We start from the raw sequence: 22,789 nt of genomic DNA, 5'->3' as shown, positions 1-22,789 counted from the left end.
GCTGGAACATTATTTTTAGCAACACCCGATCGTCGTAGTAAGTGAGGCTCCACTCGCCAACATTCTCAATAATTCAGAGGCAACAGGACGGGTCGCCCAATGGGGAATTGAGCTTTCGCCCAGGAATATCACATACGAGCGCCGGAAAGCAATCAAGTCGCAAGTGTTGCCAAATTTCATCACCGAGTGGACCGAGATGCAGACTCCAAGCCAACCCGATTTGTCGAGTTCTTGGACCATATACTTTGATGGATCAAAACGGGCAGAAGGTGATGGGGCAGGAGTAATATTGATCTCACCAAAAGGGGACAGGATGCGCTATGTTTTTCAGATGCACTTCCGCAACGCCTCCAACAATGAAACCGAGTATGAAGCCTTGTTGCATGGCATGCGGATGGCAAAAGCATGTGGCGCCACTCGTCTAATGATCTATGGTGACTCCAACTTGGTTGTGCAACAAACAATGAAGACCTGTGACGCAATTTCAGACACCATGATCGCCTACCGTGATATGTACAACACATTGGAGGGTAATTTTGATGGTTGTGAGCTCGCGCATGTCAGCTGAGCCAGTAATGAAGAGGCTGATCATTTGGCCAACCTGGGATCCACACGGGCAGCAGTTCCGCCTGGCGTTTTGTTTGAAGATCATCCATCAACGATCCATCAAAGAGTAGAGCGCGACAATTTCAGTCAAAAAGTCGCCCAACTCAGAGCTTATAACCGACTCAATAGTTTCACCCGACAGTCCCGCAGATGAGCAAGCAGCAGTTGGTGCAGTCGAAGTCCTGGCAATTGAACCAACATGGATGAAGCCTTTAGTCGCATACATGCTCCAACAGGAGTTGCCAGAGGATACAACCAAAGCTAGAAGGATTATGCGGCGCTCGAAAGCTTTCACAGTAATCAACGGCGAGTTGTACAGATGCAGCGTCTCCGGCATTTTTCAGAGATGTATTGCACCAGAAGAAGGACATGATATCCTCTTAGATATCCATCAAAGCACGTGCGGGCACCACGCCGGAAGCAAGACAATCGCCGCCAAAGCCTTTAGAGCTGGGTTCTACTGGCCCACGGCCCTACTCGACGCCCAGGCTATCATCAGCAAATGCGAGGCATGTCAGATGTTCGCCACAAAGCCGCATGCCCCAGCATCCAAACTCAAGACAATTCCCATCGCCTGGCCTTTTGTGCAATGGGGACTCGATATGGTAGGCCCATTGAGGAGGTCTCGTCATGGTGGACATCGCTTTCTGCTAGTCGCGGTTGACAAATTTTTGAAGTGGATCGAAGCCATGCCAATCGCAAGTGCCACATCTGCAACGACTATTCAATTCTTCAGATCTATCGTTTTCCGTTTTGGTGTTCCTCATAGTATCATCACAGACAATGGAAGCAACTTCAAAGCAGCCGACTTTCAAGACTTTTGCGAGCAGATGGGGATCCGTATCAACTACGCTGCAGTCGTGCACCCGCAGACAAATGGCCAAGTCGAAAAGGCCAACGGTCTGCTCACCGAAGGCATGCAGAAAAGGTTGATGCCACCCTTGTGGAGAGCAGCTGGCGCATGGGTCGAAGAACTCCCTTCGGTACTCTGGAGCCTTCGGACTACACCCAATTCTTCCACGCAGTTCACCCCTTTCTTCATGGTGTACGGAGCAGAAGCAGTGCTGCCATCCGAAGTAAGGTATAATGCGCCTCGGGTCGCAGCATACGCTAGACCAGATTGCACATAAGGTATGGGAGATGCACTCGATGCAGCAGATGAGGCACGCGACATCGCCCTCTCTCGGTCAGCAGTCTAATAACAAAGTCTCCGCAATTATCACGACCGTCGATTACGCCGTCGCTCATTCGTTGAGGGCGACCTAGTCCTTCGGCTGAAACAAAAAGGTCATCACAAATTGGCATCACCATGGGAGGGGCCCTGCATCATATCCAAAGTAATTCCAGGCGGTGGCTACATCCTGAAGGATCCATCCACCAACATCGATTTCGGTATGCTGTGGAACGCCGCACAGCTACGGCGTTTCTACGCTTAGTTTTTTCTACAAACTAACTTAGTTTATCTATTCATCGTCTTCAGTTTCTATTCAGTCATATTATTTTCATCAGTACGTCATTGAATAAAGACTAGTTTTTTCCCTCGTACATGAGCTGAATTACTACATTAAACACCTCCGTCTCTCCAAAGACCTGACGGATGTATCTATATAATATCGCTCGAGTGCGGCACTCCAGTGCCGCAGTTAAAACTCCGTGGGTGGCACTCACCCGACAGTCAATTAGGACTCGGGGGCTGCGAGAAACACCCGCGAATATAAGCATTGTACCAACCATGTTTATCCCCATCCAGGCAAGGACTCCAAACCATCGGATCGACACCCTCATCAACGGCCGACACTGAGGCGCAAGTTTGTCACACTTCGTCACGACACAAGATATTCAACATCGGCAAGAAGGATCAATGGATAAAGGTACATATTTCCAAATATTTAACTAACAAAGTTTTGGTGGCAGGACACAACAAAAGGAGAGGAAACACAAGTTGTTCGACACCTAATGACAAGAAAAGACTCGGGGGCTGTCAACCCCCCCCCCCCCCCCCCCAAAAAAAGTACTAAAACTCAGCGACGCAGTAGTAGTCTATATCATCTCGACAATGCAATCCCCCCATGTCGCACCAGTGGCACCCGGGGCGCCACCGTTGCACGACGCATGGGCCACCTCACTTGGTCCCCAGAAGGATCGCACCCCGGGCAGCTCCGCGCGGGATGCCCGGCAAGACACCAGCCCGGCAGGGCTGGCCGGGTTGCAGGGGTTTGCCTTGCGGGGCAGCAGGAGGAATCCAGCCTGGGCACTTCCCGGGAAGTTCACTTGTCGGGAGGGTGTTCCCGGGCGCAAGCAACCGTTACAAAGGCAGGAGCGAGCGAGAGCACGTGGCGCCTCAGTGTCGTCGCGCGGGGCTCCGACACCGGCGATCGCTGGCGTGGGGTGTCGGGGATCGCTCCGGCGATCGCTGGCGTGGCCGATGGCGTACACGAACTGCAAACTAATGTACCCAGAATACATGCAAGCTAAGGACACATGCATGCACGTTTTTACCCAAGTTCGGGCCACCCTGAGGTGTAAAACCCTACGTCCTGTTTCTGAGTTTGGTATTAGCCAAAGAACTGGGGTTTTACAGGTTGCCGGGGGGAGTCCCCGGGTGCTCTCTCTTTTCGGCTAAGTACCGCTTGCTACTTTGGGCTATTGCGAATAGTGAACTGTGAACTGGTCCAACCCTTTTGACCGTCGGCGGAGGTCCTCCTTTCATAACCAAGGGGATACCACAGGTGCCACGGTGCATGCATTACAAGTGTCGAGCAGGGAGACATGGCAAGTACCCCTCGGTGCGCTGGTGGGCGTGCATGAGCGCCAACTCCGCTGTAAGGGGTCTAAAACCCTAAAGGTAGGACTTGACAGCCACTGTTCACCTGACTTAGACGAGTAACGCCCCTCCTGTCGGCTCATTTATTGCGCCGTGCGCCTCACTCCTCGCCCTGGTGAGACTGCGCACTCGAAGCCTGGCACGCGCCCGCGTGGCGCCGTTGCTCTGCCCGCTGGGCCCCACCCTTGTGGTGGGAGCCTGTGCCCGGGAACCCCTCTTCCCGGCAAGTGGCTTCCCGGGAGGTGCCCAGGCCTGGCCACATCCGGGAATCCCCTCCCGGCAAGTGGCTTCCCGGGAGGTGTCCCGGCGGGAATATTCCCCGAAGCCCCGCTAGCCCTTCCAGGCTGGTAGCTTGCCGGGCTGCTCGTGGCTGCAGCCCGGGGTGAGACCCTCCCGAGAACTCGGAGACGAAGCCCACGCGTCGCGCAACGGTGGTACCCCGGGTGCCACTGGTGCGACAGTAGCCCCCGGGCGTGGGCCGGCAACACCTCTTCCCGGATGAGCTTTCCCCAGGTCGGTTGCCGGCGACGCCCTCAATCGACGCGTGGGCCCCGATCCGCCTTGGGCTCGCGTCCGTTCGCTGCCCCTAGTACTTCGTCGTTACAGACGGAGTAGTGGGCGCGTTATTTCCGCCCTAACCTCCCCCTTAAACAGGGAAGTTAAGGCCACTCCCCGCATTACTCCTTTCGATTAGGATTTATCCCCGCGCACCTGTAGGGCACGGAACCGGCCGTTACCAAATGGCCGGGCGCTATAAAGTTTTTACTGTTGCCAAAAGGGGAAAACACTCTGCTCCCCAAGGCCTTCGCCTTCAACCTCCTTTGCATCTCGCATCCAAGTGTTCTAGCTAGCTTCCACCCCCGTTCCCCATGGCGCCCCCCACCACCAGGAAGGGAAGAGAGGCGCAGATCTCGAAGAGAGTGGCGGCCAGCAGGAGCGAGGCGGCAACCAAGGTAGCCGCCGACAAAGATCAGAGGAAGCGGGAGATGCGGGCCACGCTCGCCTTCTACCGGCCTGGCTACAACAGCGAGGCGCTGGACAAGATCCGGCATGCCGTCGCCTCCAAGTTCAACGCGCACGGGGAGACCCTGATCTTCCCGGCGGGCGCCGAGCACCAGGACAATGACTTCCGGGTGTTCGGGCGCTTCCTTCTCACCGGGCTGGTGCCGCCATTCTTGTTGTTCCTCCACGCGCTGATGGAGTCATATCAGCTGCGGGTGGCGCTGCTTCACCCCACATCGCTGTTCCTCCTCGCCACTTTCCAATTCCTCTGTGAAGCGTTCGTGGGGGTGATGCCGTTGGTGACGTTCTTCTGTCACTATTTCTACCCCTGAATTGACAATGCGAAAGCGATGTCGTCGAGGGTGGTGTTCCGCGCCCGTGACTAGATGAAATCCGAGTTCATCATCCAGTCGGGGAAGAAGATTGAGAAGGAGTGGCGGGTCGACTGGTGCTGGGTCCGAGTGGAAGACCCCCAAGAGTTCATCCTCTCGCCCACGGAACTGCCGCAACCCCATAGCGGTTGGCAAGACAGGTACCACCGCGACGCCGATCTCCTCCCCATCGTGGAGAAGATCAAGGCGCTGCGGCTAGCAGGGCTCACCGACGTGGACGTGGCGCGTACCTTGATCAACCGGCGCATCGCGCCGCTCCAACTGCGCTCCCGGCCCGCGTGGATGTACACGGGTCCCGGGGACAGGACACGCCTCCACCAGGACGGCGTGGATTTGTAAACACTCAAGGTGTGGGTCTTTTCCGGCGAAACATTCCAATCAACGAGGTTCCCGCCGGGGGTCTTTTCCCTCCACGCCGGCGTTGCGGCGCTCAACGACATCATCGCCACCTTTCCGCCCAGCAACGAGTGGGGGTTGATGGACGATACCCCCACTCGGACCCCCCGCTCTCCCCTGCCAGCACCTCGCGGGAAGCAGGTGCTCGAGGAGAGCGGGGGCGAGTTGGAGATCAGCTGGCCCTCCCTCCAGTCCCTGGATGACGAGGCGGGCCAGGTTGCAACGTCCCCGGAAGTTGTCCCCGTGGACGACGACGATGAGGACAGCGACGACGCGCCCCTGGTTGTTCGGAGATCAAGGGCGTATGCAGCGGCTGCGGCTATCTCCTCGGCGGCCGCGGCGGCATCTTCCCCAGCGGCGACATCCGCCCCGGCAGCGGCCAGCAGCCCCGCGGTGGCAGCCGTCTCAAGGGCGCCCGCCGGTACCTCGGCGGTGACCACGTCTGCAGGGGTCGCCGGAGCCTCGGCGGTGACATCTAGGGAGGCAGCGGTGGCCACCGTCACCGCCGGGACGGCGCTTGGTGACGCACCAACAGCCGCAGACGTGGCTGGCGCGGATTCGCCTGCCGCCTAGCAGGGAACGGTTCCTGCCGGGGGCACGGGGGCTTCTCCGGCCCCGGGGTCCCCGGGCGCGGGTGAAGGGGAGGCTGCCGGGGACGGGCGACAAGATCCCACGGAGCAGGCAGACGACCTGCCGCATAGCCCTACAATGGCAGCGGGGGCTTCGTCATCCTCGGCTGCCTTCCCCAACACCGACCTCGGCACCCTTGCCGAGCATCTTCGAGCGAGGGCACCGGTTTCTGGACGGCGTCAGGGACCAACAGCAAGCTTTCGTCACCTCTTTCAACGAGGTGAGGGAGCACCACATCATCGCCAAGAGCCAATTTCACGAGGTGCGGGAAGCCGTGGAGAGGGAGCGGCAAGAGCTTTCCCGGCTGCACGAGGAGACTCGCCTCGCCAGAGAGGAGGAGCGCCTTGCCCGGCAAGCCCTGGAGGAAGCCGAGGAACTGGTCGTCCCGGAGGCTGAGCTCCACCGACGGCTGGAGGCTCAGCGCGCCGAGCTTCAGGGGGAGCTAGACTCACTGGCGGCAACCCTCGAGGCGACAAAGAAGGAGCACGCCGGGGTGCTCGCAGCAGCCCAGGCCCGACTGGATGAGAAGAGCGACCTGATCGCCAATTACCACGGCGAGATTTAGGGCCTTCGCGTCAAGCTGGAGGTGCAGATCAAGGCCACCGAGGACGCGGTGGGAGCAGTGGCCCGGTACGAGATCCATCTTGGCTTCGCCAAGGACAGAGCGACCAGGCTTGAGACCGAACTGGCCGCCGTTCGGGGGGAGCTCACCAAGGCTGGCAACGACATCGCGGTCAAGACCGCGGAGATTGCGGCGCTGGAGGGCAGCCTCCGCAAGGCCAAGAAGGCCATGCGTGACGCTCATCTCCATCATGGCACGCTGATCGGGCAGCGGCAATTAGAAACCGAGAAGCTGCTGAAGATCACCCAGGCCCTGCACGACTTGCTGCCCCGGTTTGAGCTGCAGGCCGCGGCAGTGGACGGCACAGACGTCTCAACCTTGATCCCCTTCTTCTCCGACCTGGTAGGGAAGCTTGGGGCTCTCGACATCTGGATCGCCCAGTAGGGCGCCAACGAAGTCACTAACTGCGCCCGGGAGGTTGCCGGGACAATCCTCCCGAGGATACACCTTCGGGACCCGGGGTTTCCCTTCGAGTCCCTGCTGGACGCCTGGTCGGACAGCGAGGATGAGCCCACACACACCCAAGCGGTGCGCGAGTTCGTCGACGAGGTGGTCGAGCGGATGCAGCGGAAGTCGGACCCCGAGCCGTCTCCGGAGCCCCCGGCAGAAGGCACTGGCAACTAGTTGCCGCAGCCCCCAGCCGTCCTTGCTGCTTTCCGATGTATCTCCTTTCATTTTTTTGTCCCTGCAAGTGTGGCCCCGTTTAAACAATTACACTCCCATTAGTTCATGTAATCGTCCAATACTTAGTTAATCAAGCTCTTTAGTTTGCTCAATTCTTGTTCTTTGCTCCCGGGTCTGCCTTGCGGGGCGGCTCCCTTAGCCTTTGCGTGCTGCGCCTTGTGTTGCCGGGGACTCGTGCGCCTCACCCTTGACCGGACCAGGGACCCGGGATGGACCCGCGGTGCTGACCTGGGGCCAAGCGGTAGCGGCGAGCCACTCCACTTGCGGGGTAACTACTCCAAGCCATGCCCTCCCAGGACGGACCGGGGAGCCACACGGGGAGCGCACTCCCCCCGCAAGCGTCCTTCTAACACTCCGGCCACGCGTGGGTTCTGGGGCCACACTTGGCGAAGCAGCATTCAATTACGTTCAGTTCTTAGTGGGTTTGCCATTTAGGTGCCAGCACTTAGGTTTTCGTTCAGTCTTACGCTCGAAGCGTTCGTCAGAGGTGCACTCCTGGTTCGCCGCCTTTGCAGATGCCTGGTAGAGGGATGCGGCGGGGAAGCTGCGGCAGGATCGCTGCCGGGATCAAGCACCGACAACGATGCTACCGCCGCGCTGCCACATCAACCCTTGCCTCCGGAAGAGCTCGCTCCGAGGAATGCGGCAGGGACGCCCTGACTTCCTCGGCACCGCCGCTGAACGCGGGCCACGAGGACGCCACGGCGTCCCCACAACAGCCTTCGCTACTGGGAGAGGACCTGCCTGAGGGCCGCAACAGGGACATCGTGGCTTCCTCGCCCCCACCGCCGAGCGCGGGCGGCCAGGATGCCACGATGTCCCCGTAGCAGCCCTCGCTGCTTGGGAGCGATACTGCTCGAGGGCCGCAGCAGGGATGCGATGAAGGGCCGGAGCGAGCGGCGACCGCTGGCACCGGCGCCATCACAGCGTCCTGGTGACGACCCCCGCCTATAGAGGCGCTCTCTAGAGGGAGGCGGCAGGGACACTATGGCAGTGCACCCGTCGGCGCTGGGCGTCGATGTTGGAGATATGCCCTAGAGGCAATCATGTGATGATGTTATTTCCTATGTATTCATGAGTTATTGTTATTGTCCTTGAACATCATCACTGATATATATCAATAAATACGTGATTTGTTTGTGAGACTATGTATTCTATGATGTTGTTCTAATGGTCCCTAGTCATTGAGGTTATGCGGACACATAACCTAGACTAGCAATGTGAATCAGTATGATGACTATGTTTCACAAGTCATAGGGCAAGGTGTTGCCGACTGATAGCATGGACTCGCCAATGAGATTGTTGAGTCAGACAGACCCGCACTGAGACACAATGAGATGATTGTCATTTGTTAGTCTCAAGTACGGTGTATATGCCAGTCCTAGACCTGAGGTCATCGCATGAGCTTGGGATGTGAATCGGCCTACTTAGGGGTTGCCAAACGCTACTCCGTAACTGGGTGGTTATAAAGGTAGCTTTCGGGTTTGCTGAGAAGCATGCTGCGAGTCAGGGTTGATCAAGATGGGATTTGCCCCTCCTGTTCGGAGAGATATCTCTGGGCCCTCTCGAGTGATCAGATTCGGAAAGCATGGCCATGCGACTTGGGTTAAGTGTTAACCCGTTCGGGAATCTGTATCACAGGAACGAGAAGAGAGTCGAGCTATCCACAAGGATGACAAGCACTCGCCTTGAGCTCGACGCACATATCGTGAGGCAAAAGGAATGTTGCATATGACACATTGTATGGTTCGTCAATATACCTTGTGGTTACTCGGGAGTTGGCACGTGCTGCTAGGCGCCGCTACCAACTATCGACTTGAGTCGGTGCCAGTGGACGAGTAAGGTGTTACTCGGGCCCGCAGTCCGAGCTCTTAGTCGGGTCTGACTGACCGCGAACCTGAAGGGTCACACGCTTAAGGGGTGGGAACCGAGTTGAATCGGATCCAACTCGTATCGGGCTTAGACTCCTAACGGGCCTCAAGTGTTGAGCCCACTAGGGACGTCTATATAAGTGGAGGAGACCAACCCGTCTAGGGTTACACCAGTCCAGACGCGAGTTAGACTCGGCCGTCACACCTCCACGCCCAAAGCCTTGCGATCGGATCTAGCAGTCCGCCGCACGGAGTTCCTCCCTGTACGTGTGGATACCTCGGAGGCGCTGCCCCTGCGGCGCTTGGACGAACTGTTCATGGGATCGGTGAGGAGGAGCAGGGGCCGAACAGGCATAGTCGCCCGCACGCGCGCGCAGCTCCGCCCGCGTGCCGGCCCAGCCAACCGCCACTGTGCGCCCGCAGTCGATGACAGGTGGGGCCCACCTGTCAATCGTCTTCAACCTCGGCCGGGAATCTAGCGAGGACCGTCTTCATTTCTCATCTTCAATTCGCGATTTAGAGCACGCCATTAAGCACCCCTCCCGCGTCACTATAAAGGGGGCCTCACCCTCTCTCTTTTCCCCCACACCCCCTCACTCCACTCGCGCCCACGTCGCCGCAATTGCTCGCCGGATCTAGGAGCTTCCCGCCAGCCATTTTGCTCCTCGTCGTCCCCACGGTGAGCCATAGAGCCCGAGGCCTTCGTTTTCTTCTTCCTCTCGTGTTTGGTGCCCTGTAGCAGCCGGACGCCGCCCGCTCGTCCTCGCCGGAGCTCCCGCGACGCCGCCGCCGCTCGTCGTCATCCCAGCGGTGCACCCCGTCGTCCCCGGAGCGAGCGTACACGTCACCATCTTTGCCCCGCCGCGCCGCCCACGCCGACGCTCTCCCCGACGCCCGAAGGCTGCCCGCGACGTCGTCCGCCGCCCCGCCCGAACCGCGCCGCCGGCAGAGATCCCTGCCGGAACCCTTGGGTCACCGGAGGTGAGCCCGACGTCCTTTGACCGTTGGATCTCGGCCAACGGCCGAGATTTGATCATTTAAATGAACAGGTTCCGACGAATCACAGCACGACACGTGACTTGTATAAAAGTGTAAATTTTATTCCCGGATGAATTAAATCATAAAATTGCAGAAAAACCCCTGGAACTTCAAACACTCATAACTTTTGAACCGTTTGGCCAATTTGATGATCCGCGCCTTTTTGGAATCCTCATGGAATGTAGAATCTTTTGGCACAGTTTATTTTCAGTTTTGGACAATTGAAACAGGATCAAGTGACAGAATCCTCCACTATGAACGTAATCACTTAAAATTTGACTTATAATTATTTTGGACGATTTATTTACTCCTAAAATTTCTTAGAGGCACCCTCTACCTAGTGGAGCCAGAAGAAAAATTGTTTATGTAAAAAAAAAGGTATCACCAAAATTAGTATAAGCTAGCTTAAAATGGATTAAACTGGCTTAGTTTATTGATTTCCAATGTACACCCCAGGAACTCGATCATAACCTGTCACCACGTAGATTTAAATTACTAAACGACCTATTTGTGACAGAACAAATTTCGGTATTGCAATATGTGCATGGCATCATGTGCATATTTCATTTGATTGCTTGTATGTATTGGATGGTTGTTTATTTTTGCTATACGTTTTGTGGTTAGATTTTTATGGAGTGCGAACCCTGTCTTTGCGACGAGTGTGAGAACAACAACAACCTTGGACAAGGCAAGTTCATCTTGATCATGAATCACCTACTATTGCACTTATTTTAATCCTTTATGCATTAGCGTTGCTTGTAGAATTGCATTAGGATTAAATTATCGTATTTATGCTAGCTTTATTGTCCTACTAGAATAGATTTTCCTCGCCGTCATATCCCCACCAATAGCCATCGTTAGAAGTTACGCTTAGCTGTGTTATGTAAATATGCGTGGGAGGGAACCACTTTCATTCTAGAAATATTGTTGATGTAAACGTTACTTTTGAAGTATGGCTAAAATCAACTACTAATGAACCATCCTGGGGGGCGGCTTTGAGTATTATGGTTGTACGCGACGTCAGGTCCATTTCTATGGGGCCCGCTGAGTTGTGTCTCCGTGGTTTCGGGAGCATCCATGGTCGTCTCTCCCATGGATTCAGGGAGCGCCTGCGTCGCAAATGTGGAATGCCACCCAGGGTAACCAGAGGCTAATTGCTTTCAGTACAACCATATGCTATATGGGCTCTGGCGAGAATAGAGTATGTTGTATGAACCTAGACCCGATGAATTGTAATGATGTAGCCGTGTAGGTGGAGCATGATTCTCTCGTGGTCTAGGGAATTACTTCTGAAAACCTCATAATCGACGCCGTTGCTACTCTACCCTGAAGACAGCAAGGGATTAACCCGTCAGTTTCTTGTGGGGAATGTGTACAATCTCTCCAGAGTGTCAAAACTAAGTACTTAGCCGTGTCCCCGGTTATGGACGAATTATGAGCAGTTGGATACGGAAACTAAGGTCTCACTCATTCAAATTTCTAAAATAAAATGAATGGATTAAACTTGGGTTAGTAGCATTGATGTGTCTACTCAATGTCCTTAGATTTAAATAGGAGCATCGGTGTGTCTACCCGATGTCCAATAGATTTATTAGACTGAAAAATTAATTGTTGTAGGATTAAAATGTTATGTTAATTGCTTCCACGCCAAAAGGCCTGATCTCCACATAGCCAATAAATGCATATATTTGTTAGGATCTGTTATAATCCTTGGTGAACTTGCCAATACATTCAATGTATTGACCATAGTGACTGCAACCATTAAACTGTTGTAGGGATTTCCGACGATGAGTAATGCTACGTTGTTGGGTCACGAGCTTGCATTGCAACATGCGCTCTCTGTAGCGTTGATTTTGGCTCAATTTTCCCTTCGCTTTCCGCTGTTGAACAATTTATTTTATTTTTAAATGCTAACCCGAGTGGTTATGCAAAGTTGAAAGTACCATAAAGTTCTGGATGATGACGATGTAATAAAATTACTTGACCTTTGTTTCTCGATATTGCATCTTGAACTGTGTGTGCTAGTGAGTCGATCTAGGGACTAGCACTATTGTAACATCCCAAAAATTTCAAACCCTTTCATATGCATTGCATACATAGCATCATGCCACAATTGCATTTTGAAATCAGTTTTGAATTACAAAAGGCTTTGAAAAAGTTTTATTTCATTTTAAACCCTAGGGTTTCACCCATTTGAACATTGGGTCTTTAAACCAATAGGGTTTAACTATAAAAGGGGTTTATTGCATAAATAAGCTATCCCATATTTTTTGGATATTTATTGGAGTTGAAAAACTATTTTATTTAAATTGTTATATAGCCCTAAAGGCATTTATACGGAAAACGTATTTTTATTTATTTTATTTGGAACGGAAAATAGTCCCAAAAGTTGAATCATGATAAAACATGATTTTACAAATTTTCTAGAATTTATTTGGATCAATTTAGAGTTCAAAATCAAAAGATATCAAAGAAATCAGAAAAAAGAAAAAGGGAAAAAGGAAAAGGAAAAAAAAAGAGAAAACCGGACCGGCTCAGCCCGGCCAAATGGGCCGAACCGGCCCAGCTTCGCCCGCGCCCGAGCCAGACCGCAGCCCGGTCCGCGCACGCCCGCCGCGAGCCACTGACAGGTGGGCCCACCTGTCAGGGCCGTCTTCCCCAAAGGAAAGAGCCGGCAGTCACGCCACTCGTCCGCGCCGCCGAATCCGCGCCGCCATCCCCGCCACGCCCGTCAGCTCCGTGCTCCCCTCTCCTTTCCAAGCCCGACTCTATAAAGCCCGGGCTCCCCCTCGTCTTTCCCCTCTTCCGATTTCGCAAATCCCGCGCGCTCGCTGCCCCAATTCCTCGCCGGAGCTCTCCTCTGCCGCTTTCGTTTTTCCTTCGCCGCCGACGAGCCTCAAGGTCAGAAGCGCCACCCCGTGCCTTTTCTTCTTCTCTCTTCATTGCGGACCTTTTGACACACTGCTTGTTCCGTTTTTTGCACGGGAAGCTCACGGTAGACCACCGCCCGAAGCTCCGCCGCCCGCCGCTGCCTTCGCATCGTCCTAGGCGTGGAACCCGACGTCCCCGAGCGCCGCCGACCCCGTCATCTCCTTCGTCTCGCCAAGCCGCTGCTTCCCCGCCCTTTCCCGAAGCCCGAGGACCCCCAGAGCAGCCGCGCCGCCATCCTGAGCCGTCGCCGCCGCCTTCTTCCTCACCTCCGGCCGGAAACCCTAGCCGCCGATGAGCGCCCCTCCTCCCATCCGTCCGATCTAATCCCGACGGTTAGCATTAGATCTTTTAATCGAAGGGGTATGGGTTAATCTGGACCATCTGTGTTATATTAATGAGATCCAACGGCTGAGATTAAATCCTAACCCGAACCGGTACGCGCGAATCAGATCACGCCACGTGTCCCTGTTAAAATGAAGATTTAAATCCCAGTTTAAATTAAATGGCAGTTTTGCAGAAAAACCCCTAGAACTTCAAATGCTTATAACTTTTAAACCACTGGGCCAAATTTGACAAATTTGACCTTTCTGGAAAACTCTCAACCTGTAGAATCTTTTGGCACTGTTTAAATTTAAATTTGATAAATTTTTTCTGGAGCTATTTACAGAATAGGGTTTAATACCATTTAATTCATAACTAATGATTTAAAAATCATTTTGACTTGAAACCAGTGCCCAAAAATTTGTTTTAATATCCTCTGTATATTTGGAACAGAGGAATAAAATTTTGATTGAATATTCTGGCTATTTCTTTTAAAAACCTTGTCTTAGGCTTTTAAAACCATTGATTTGTAACTTTGTTTTAACCTTTTCTTTTTGGTTTATTTTTTTTAAACCTTTTGACCAGAGAATTAAATATTGTATGCCTTGTATGCCTAAGAAATTGAAACCCTTACTCAACAAATAAAATAAATAAAATCATGTCACATGCTTGCATTGCATCATAGCATACCTTCTTTTGTCGTGATGTGGATTGTGTGTTTATATAGTGTATGTTTGCTTCGTTTAGATTATCCGAACATGAACGTGTGTGTTGTGAAGAGTGTAACTCAAACTACTGTGACAAAGGCAAGTTCACTTTGATCATATCCTATTACGGTTTGTTTTTAAATACTTATGCATTAGAGTTGTTTGTAGAAATGCATTGATAGGACTATTACTCGTACTTATGCTAGCTATGATTGACCTATTAGCTATAGGGTTACCTTTGCCATGAATCCTCCACCAATAGCCATCGTGATTAGTATTGCTTAGCCATGCTATGTTAGTAAACGTGGGAGGGAATCTCAATCACTGTGAAATGATGATGTGGAGTGATTTTGGAAACTTGGCAAAACAACCCTAATGAACCATCCTGGGTGGACTGCTTTGAGTATTCGAGATGTTATGCGACGTCAGGTCCATTTCTTTGGGTCCCTCTAAGTCGAGTCTTCGTGGATTCGGAGATGGATCGTCCATGGATTCGGGGAGCGCTTGCGTCGCAAATGTGGAATGCCACCTGGGGTATCAGAGACTGGACTAGTTTCCTCTTTAGTAGCTTCCAGCACAACCACATGCTAATATGGGCTCTGGCTGGATGGAGTAAGAAATATGAAACCAGATCCGACGAATTGTACTAAGGTAGTTGTGTAGGTGGGAGCGCGGGTCCCTCAGGTGGTCTGGGTGAATATGTTCTGAAAAGTCTTGAAGTCGATGTCGTTGCTACTCTACCCTGCGGACAGTTAGGGATTAACACGTCGAATTCTTGTGGGGAATGTGTACAACCTCTCGAGAGTGTCAAGCTAAGTACTTAGCCGTGTCCCCGGTTACGGACAATCATGAGCAATTAGATATGGGGGTTGTAAGGAAAGTCTCACTCATTCCAATTTCTTAAATAAAATGAATGGTTTGAACTTGGGTTTAGGAGCATTGATGTATCTACTCGATGTCCTTAGATTAATAGGAGCATCGGTGTTTCTACCCGGTGTCCGTTAGTTAACAATAATGTAACATTCAATTATAGTAAGATAAACTATGTTTTGCTACCACGCCATAAAGCCTGAAACCCACTATAACCCAATTGCCTATACTTGGTAGGATTTGTTAAAACTTCCAGGTAAACTTGCCAATACATTCAATGTATTGACCACGTAGTGGCTGCAATCAATAATGCAGGTGAATCTGACGAAGAGTGAGGTTTGTCGATGTTCTTTGGGTCATGTGCTTACATTCCAACATGCTCTCTCCTCTGGGAGTAGTTGAGGCCCATTTGCTCTACTTTTCCATTGCAGTTTTATGATACAATGTTTTATGGTTTTGAAACACTATTTGTTTATGCTGGCCCAAGGGGTCATGCAAGTTTGTAAGTACAATTAATTCTGGATGATACGATGTAATAAAGTACTTTTGACCTTTGTATCTTGGTATTACATCTTAAAACTGTGTGTGCTAGTGAGTCGATCCACGGACTAGCACAAATAAGCACAGAGATCGAACCCTGTACGGGGGCGGTCGCTTGAACTATAAGCACAGAGATTGAACCCTGTATGGGGGCGGTGCTTCACCTTCGCTTCTTTGTTGACGCCTTGCAGGGACGGCGCCCCAGCAGGAGCCGGCAAGAGCGGGAGAACCGACACTGCGCCCGCTGCGCCTAGCAAGAAGCCGCGCACCCAGGCCAGTGTTAGTGCCAGTAAGACCGGCACGAGGGCCAGCGGCGCCGCCACTGCGCCTGCCGCCGACCCGGTCCCAGAGGAGGAGGAGCCCGCAGCAGGTACAGACCCCTCCCCTGACTCCATTGTACATGTTCCTTCTACCCGCTGTCCCTTAACCGTGCAGTCGCTTTAGCTTGTAGGCGAAACCCAGCCTGCAGGGGGTGGCCCGGCAGCAGAAGCCGGGGCAGAGGGGAGCAGATCTCCCCCCGCAAGCGCGGCGACCCTGCAAGGTACTTATTCAGAACTCCCTTGCGCTCGTCGTCGGGTGCCTCAACTTGGCTTGAAGTAACTCATCTCGCCCTTGTCGCAGGTCCCAATGCTCCCACGAGGACATCGAGCTGGGGGACGAGCCGGAGGTGGCTCCTGCGCCAAGCCCCGCCACCCCAGACACGACGGTGGGGGCGCCCACCGCCGCGACTGGAGCAGGGCTCAGCGGCGCGTCCACGGCCTTGCAGGCCGGGGGCGCGAGTCCTATGGCCGCCCAGCAAGAGACGACTCCTACCGTGGGCGCGGCCCCTCCACCGGACCCGCAACCCACGGACGCGGGTGTGGAGGAAGACGTGGTTGGGCAGCAGCAGGCAGCTCCCCTGCAAGGGGATGATGCTCCCCCCGGCCAGACCATGGCAGCTGGGGTCTCGTCGTCGTCCGCCGCTACCTCCAGCCCAGACCTCGGCACTCTTGCCGGGGCGACTTGGGACCCAATCACCTGGGACCCAAGTATCTATGATCAGGGGCACCAGTTCCTCAACGCCATCAAGGAGAAGCAACTGGCATTCGTCACCTCGTTCAACAAGGTGAGGGAGCACCACGAGCTCGCGAAGCTTCAACTGGGTGAAGTGCGGCAGGATGTCGAGAGGGAGCGGCAAGAGCTCTCCCAGCTAAGGGAAGGAGACCTGGCTAGCACGGCAGGTGAGGGACGAGGCCACAACGCCGGTCGTCTCCGAGGCTGAGGTCCACCGGCAGCTGGAGGCCCAACGCGCCGAGCACTAGCAAGTACCGGACTCGCTGGCCTCGGCGCGGGAGAAGGCTGACAAGGACCACGAGGACGTGTTGGCAATAGCTCAAGCTTGCCTCAACGAGAAGAGCGAGCTAGTTAGCGTCTACTCCTCCCAACTCCAGGCGTTGCGCGTGAAGCTGGAGGAGCAGGCCAAGGCCGCGGAGGACGCGGCAGCGGTGTTGGCATGGCGAGAGAAGGAGCTGCGCGAGCAGTTCCGGACCCGGGAGCGCGAACTCGTGGGGGAGCTCAATTCCGCCAAGGAAAGGAGCGCCCATCTCAAGTCCGAGCTGACCACTGCCCAGGGCGAGCTCATCAAGACTGGCGAGGACAATGTGGGCAAGGCCAAGGAGATCGTTCAGCTTACGGAACTCCTCCGGAAGGCCAAGCTTGTGGTGGCGTTGTCGTGCAGCAACCACGACAAGTTGGCAGAGCAGCGGCGGCGGGAGACCGAGAAGCTGCATGAGATCGCCCAGGCCGTATGCACACTGCTGCTGAGGTTCGAGCCGCATGCGGCGAAGGTGGACGGCACGGACGTCAGCACCATGATCCCATTCTTCTCCGACATGGTGGAGAAGCTCGGGGCGCTGGACGTGTGGATCTCCAAGTTCTGCGACGGGGAGATAGCGTCGTGCGCCAGGAAGATCGCGGAGACGATCCTCCCCCGGGTGCACTACTACCATCCCGACTTCCCCTTCGAGCACTGTTGGACGCGTGGTCAGACAGCGAGGACGGTCCCTCCCACACCAGGGCAGTGGGCAAGTTCGTCGACGAGGTGGTGGAGCGGATGCAGAGGAAGCCGGAGCCCCCAGCGGAAGACCCCGGGAACCAGTCGTCGTAGTCCCCTGCTATCTTTTGCTTTACTTTTGTTTCCTGCAAGTGGCGCTCGGCGACGTTGAACAATTATGGTTTTATTAGCCCATGTAATCATTCGCTACTTTTAGGAATTTCTTTTTCTGGTTCTACTTGGTACTTATTCCTGAAATTGACTCGTGGGGTGGATCTTTCCGTCCCCGTGTGTTTATGCTTTGTGTTGCCGGGGACTCGCACGCTACTCACTTAACCTGACCAGGGACCCGGGACGGACCCGCAGTGCCAACCTGAGGTTAAGTAGCAGCAGCGAGCCACTCCACTTGCGGGTTAGCTACTCCCAAGCACGCGCCTACGGGGCGGACCTGCAAGCCGCATGCAGAGCGCACTCCCCCCGCAAGCGTCCTTCTAACACTCCAGCCACACGCAGGACCCGACCCACACCAACAAGCCATCGTTGAGATTAGAAAGCCAGGCGCCTAGGATAATGCACTTAGCTGTCTGTTCTCTTATCGAACGTATCGGTTCTGCACTTGGAGGGGTGCGGCAAGGGCACTGTGGCAGTGCACCCATCAGTGCTGAACACTGATCGAATGCACCACCACAGCGTCTCTGCGGCAACCCTCGCCTTGGAAACGCCTGTTGGGGGGATGCGGCAACGCCGCGACGGCAGTGCCCCCATCGGCGCTGAGCACTGATGGCATGCACCGCCATCGCATCTCTGCTGCAACCCCTGCCTTGGAGACGCCCGGTGGAGTGAGGTGGCAGGGACGCGATGGCGGGAACACCCTCGGCGCTTGTGCGCGGAGAAATGCACCACCACCGCTCCTCTACCTCATCACTCGCCATCTTCTTAGCTTTTCTTTGAGTTGCTCCATGGCCACCATGCCCTCTTATAGGCACGGCGGAGAATCCTGCCGCCGCGCGCGCCGAGCCACCGCGGCATGCGTGGCGACACCCTCCTGTGGTAAGAGCCTTGAAACGGTTGCCATGCACCAATGGCTACCCGCTAGACGACACGGCCCGTGAGTACTCCACGAGTATCACCGTGTGTCTAATCCCTATCCTTATCCTGCATGTCAGATTCTTACCAAGCCCGAGATGCTGCAAATTTTTTTCTTCGAAATGCACGAAAAAATGTACAGCATAGATAGCCCTCCTGCCTCCCAGCCCCCGGGCACAGAAGGGTCGATACCAAACTTGGGTGTGAGCACTCTTTTATTCCCAAGACGCAGCTGCTGCGTGGTGCGCGCTGCGGGGAACCCGGCAACGGCATGACCCCGTGCCGGAGTGATCCGACAACGGGATTTTCGTTTTTGAGGCTCCAGCAGCCCCCTGCTTACAGCCAAGGATGGAAAGAGACTTCTGTGCACCTAAAGCAGGAGACAGAGGAAAGAACATGCAATAACGAGACAACTTGAAATTTAGAGGAAAACACTTAACTTTATTTATAGAAACTAGTGGATTACAATCGGGGGTTGCCCAGCTACACTAGTTCGAGAGGCATGCTACATCAGCATCACCCATGGGACAGGCTCCGTCACTTCACGGGTAGAACTTGCGCAAGTGCTCAAGATTCCAACTGTTTTGCATTGGCAAGCCTTCTTCGGTTTCCAGCCGGACAGCCCCCGGCCTGGTCGCATTGTCTGTTGGGATTTCTTCTTTCCGAATTGACGAGTAGCCGAAATCCACAGTGACGGTGACGCCGCGGCCAAGAACTGTCGTGCCGTTTTTCCAGCTCGGAGTCCTTCGAAACCGAGTGCGTCTTTGACTCGGTGCGAAGGTGCGAGATTCTCCGCCAGCGAGGAACTCGCCAGTAGGGCTTCCTGAGACAGCACCGGCTCCAACTATCACGCAGCCGTCGACTTCGGCGTCTCAGCTTCGTATTGGGTCTTTGTCTCTGGAAAACCATGTAAGTCTTCTCCCGATGGGAGTGCTGAGTGAAGTTTTTTTTGTGCTAAGGGTTTTCACTCATGCTTCTGTCAATTGCAGCCTTTCGTTGAAAAGTTGGTAGATCTTGGTGACCGCTACGTTATACTAGAGGAGGAGAACTAGCAACTATGCCTGGAGCTGGACCAGGCGAAAGAGGCCGCTGCTCACGCCAATGGTATGAGCTTTAGCCAGATTTAATCCCCGTCCATACTGTTTGCACGGACTGTTGCCTGTTAACCCTGCCTTTGTTTGTAGGTTTGACTGAACAAGCCAATCGACTATGCGACGTGGCGGTTGGCAATAGTCAAGAATGGCGGTCGAAGTGCGAGCAACTAGTTGCTAATTCCGCCAAGGAATTGGCGGCTGCTCGTGCCGAGCTGGACGCAGCTGTCAAGCAAGCCAAGCCGGAGGCGCAGGAAAGCTTTGCACTCGAGAGGAAGGAGATTGCCTATCGAGACGACGAGTTGAAGACGCGACTTTCGGCTGCCGTCGACATGCTCACCGGTGAGTTTGATCATATCTGAGGATGTTTCCTTTCCCCTTTGATTACTTCGGTTGATGTGAATCTGGCGCAGATTCCCTTGGCTCATTATCCTCCCTTTGTGGCAAACACCAAGTCACTTAGTTGAGTGGCGTGGTGGGCTCCATTGGAGAGTTGTGCGATCATGCGGGTGACATGCTCGCGAAGGTGACCTCCTCTCTGAGGTCACTATTCACGAGCATGTATCCAGATGCCGAGGTGCCGAGCTCACTCGACGGCTTGCTGAGCTTCTTCGATGGAGAAGATCCACTCGAAGCTTTCACTCAGGCGCAGACGCAGGTGGGTGCTGAGTCTGCCTTCATTCTCTCGCTCGCGCATGGACTCGACCAGGCGCTACTGCAGAAGGTTGCTGACGGTGCCCCAACGACTCCTGACGGGCAAGTCGCCGAGTTGAAGCGTTTCGTCAAGCAGGGGCGCAAACTGGCGAAGAAGTTCACCGACGTCATCGAGCACCTCAACACGGCGACTGTCCGAACCGCGCAGGAGGCTATGGATGACGTGGGAGATCATCCTTCGTCGTGATGTTTGTTCTTGCCCTGTTGTAATAGTTCATAGTATTGACTCCGCCATGACTTCGTTTGAGATGAACCCGTACTATGGTGCCTGAAATTTATTCTCTTGATGTGATATGAATGTCTCTTGGTCATCTTTAAAGATATATTTGCTTTTCTGTCTTGTTTGGTGCTGTAGAGCGATGATGATGAAAAGCGCGACACACCGCTTGCCGAGGCCGTTCCTAAGCAGCCGCAGCCGGTGCTTGCTACCGTGGCGACTCCGGCGCCTTCCCCCGCCTCTCTTCTGCACCCGACGATCTTGAGGGACCAACTGAAGGGTCTTGAGCAAAAACTTCGGGTGGTCACGGGGAGGTGGTTGTGCAACGAACGAAAGCCAAAGCCGCCACTGACCGCGAGGAATTCCTGATGAAGGAGTTGTCGACGATGTCCGAGAAATTGGCGGGTATCAGAATTTCCCTCCTTCGTCTAATCTGATTATCACCTTTGCGACTGTGGCTGTTACTGATTCTGATGCTTCAGGTCTTCAACTTGACCCCCAATTGGAGGCTGAGAGGGTGAACTCCCGACTGAGCAGGCTAAACACTTCGAACAGATCATCTTTTTGGTATGACAGAGAAGGGGGCTGAGCTTTGGCATTGATGCAAGACCGTGTTGACCAGATAGGGGGTTTTCCCGACTCCTGTCGATCGACGTTGGAGCACATATACCAAGCCCTGTTTCCTCTGCGTCGACCGCCTGCTGGACTTGAAACTTTGATGCAAAAATTTCGTGGCGGCACGGGGATACAAGATTTTTCCCAGAGTTTGATGATCAGGGGCGCTCAACATGCTTTGGCGTTTGCCCTTGTGAAGCATCCCACTTTAGAACTTGATCAAATGCACGAGCTTCCTGTGATGTCTGAGGAGACGATTGATATCCGACCCCAGATGGATCGAACTTTGCAACCGGCTCGATGGATCATCTTTTGTCACACCAGTGGCACCCGGGGTACCACCGTTGCACAACGCGTGGGTCGCCTCGCTTGCTCCCCGCAAGGACGGCGCCCTGGGCAGCACAGTGCAAGCTGCCCGGGAAGCCACCAGAGGAGCCTGGGAAGGGGGCTGCCCCGGAGCAGGACTAGCCGGGCTGCGGGGGTTACCCCGGAAGACAATGTGAAGATCCCCGTCGGGACGCCTCCCGGGAAGCTCACTTGCAGGGGAGGGTGTCTCCTGGCGCAGGCGCTTACAACAGGGCCAGTGCCCAGTGCAGGCAGAGTATCGACGCCACGTGGCCGCCTGGCAGGCCCCTTCTGTGCAGGGCTGGTCGGAGCGTGCAGTGTGGCACAAGCTGAGCATTAAATGCTCGACTGGGAGGAGGTTACCCGTCTAGTCAGCCTACAGTGAGTAGCTTGCAGTGAATAGCCCGCAGTGAATCTAGGGCACGTATGGCCCTAACTACAATGCATTTTACCATGCATGCACGCCAGCGCAGCAAAGGCAAACTGCCTTGGGTCTTCGTTTGGCGCGTGTCCTGAGGCGCGTCCCCATGCAGACCGAGGCACTTGTGGTATCCCTTGAGTATAAAAGGAGGACCAGCGCCACCGGTCAAGGGATCGGGTTTTGGTTCTTCTAAGGTTGGACTGGAGCTGGGTTACGATCACGCGAGATTTAGTCCAGAAGTAGCAAGTAGCCACTTAGCAGAAAGAAAGAGAGCGCCCGAGGGCTCCTCAGGCAACCTGTAAACACTTATTCATTGGTTAATACACACTCCGGGTGGCCCGAACATGGGTAAACCGACTTGTACCTTGCTACGCTCGTCGTTGGCCTCGCCGGCGATCGCCGGAGCGATCCCCACCGCCCACTACCGAACCTAAAAGGGGGTGCCTCGCATCCCCGGTGCCAGGTAGGGGCGTGTGCGGAGAGCTCACCGGTGACCGCCGGCGTCATCGTCGACAACTACATCGGCTTTGTCTTCTCCGACGACGGTATTTGTCGCTATGCCTCTTAAGCGGGCTGGTGACTCTCGGATCGATCCACGTGGTGCCCCAGCGGCGCACATGCGGTCACACGACGTGCAACGCACGTCGCAGGATCAGGAGAACCCTGAGCCTGCCCGGGTGCAGCAACAGCAGCAGCAACAGGTGGTACTTCCTCCGGCCCCACCGCGCTCCGCTGGAGACCGGCTGAGGCTAGCCCCGCAGCCTAGCGCTGGGCCCAGTCATAGCCGGGTCGTCGCTCGTGCTCGCGAGCTGCACGACGAGCAGCCGCGGGACA

General features: G+C 54.5%; 1 protein-coding gene across 1 annotated transcript; it reads left to right on the top strand.

Moving 5' to 3' along the window:
- The first annotated feature begins 313 nt into the window (after nt 1-313).
- Nucleotides 314-20,005, top strand: LOC104584217. The gene is made up of 5 exons (XM_010238399.1): nt 314-559; nt 6,416-6,684; nt 16,056-16,654; nt 16,806-17,150; nt 19,737-20,005. Exons 1-5 carry the CDS (start codon nt 314-316, stop codon nt 20,003-20,005), a joined length of 1,728 nt encoding a protein of 575 aa, XP_010236701.1.
- The last annotated feature ends 2,784 nt before the right edge of the window (nt 20,006-22,789 follow it).

This window comes from Brachypodium distachyon, chromosome 3, assembly GCF_000005505.3.
Source record: "Brachypodium distachyon strain Bd21 chromosome 3, Brachypodium_distachyon_v3.0, whole genome shotgun sequence".
Taxonomy (NCBI): Eukaryota; Viridiplantae; Streptophyta; class Magnoliopsida; order Poales; family Poaceae; genus Brachypodium; species Brachypodium distachyon.
This window is presented reverse-complemented; position numbering and strand designations above follow the sequence as displayed.

Bases quoted from the DNA above. Each gene is read 5' to 3' on its own strand.
- LOC104584217 (XM_010238399.1), top strand. From the start codon at position 314: ATGCGCTATGTTTTTCAGATGCACTTCCGCAACGCCTCCAACAATGAA. The intron at 6,685-16,055 runs GCAATTAGAAAC...CCCTTGTCGCAG, and splicing joins GGCACGCTGATCGGGCAGCG to GTCCCAATGCTCCCACGAGG. The intron at 16,655-16,805 runs GTGAGGGACGAG...TGTTGGCAATAG, and splicing joins AGACCTGGCTAGCACGGCAG to CTCAAGCTTGCCTCAACGAG.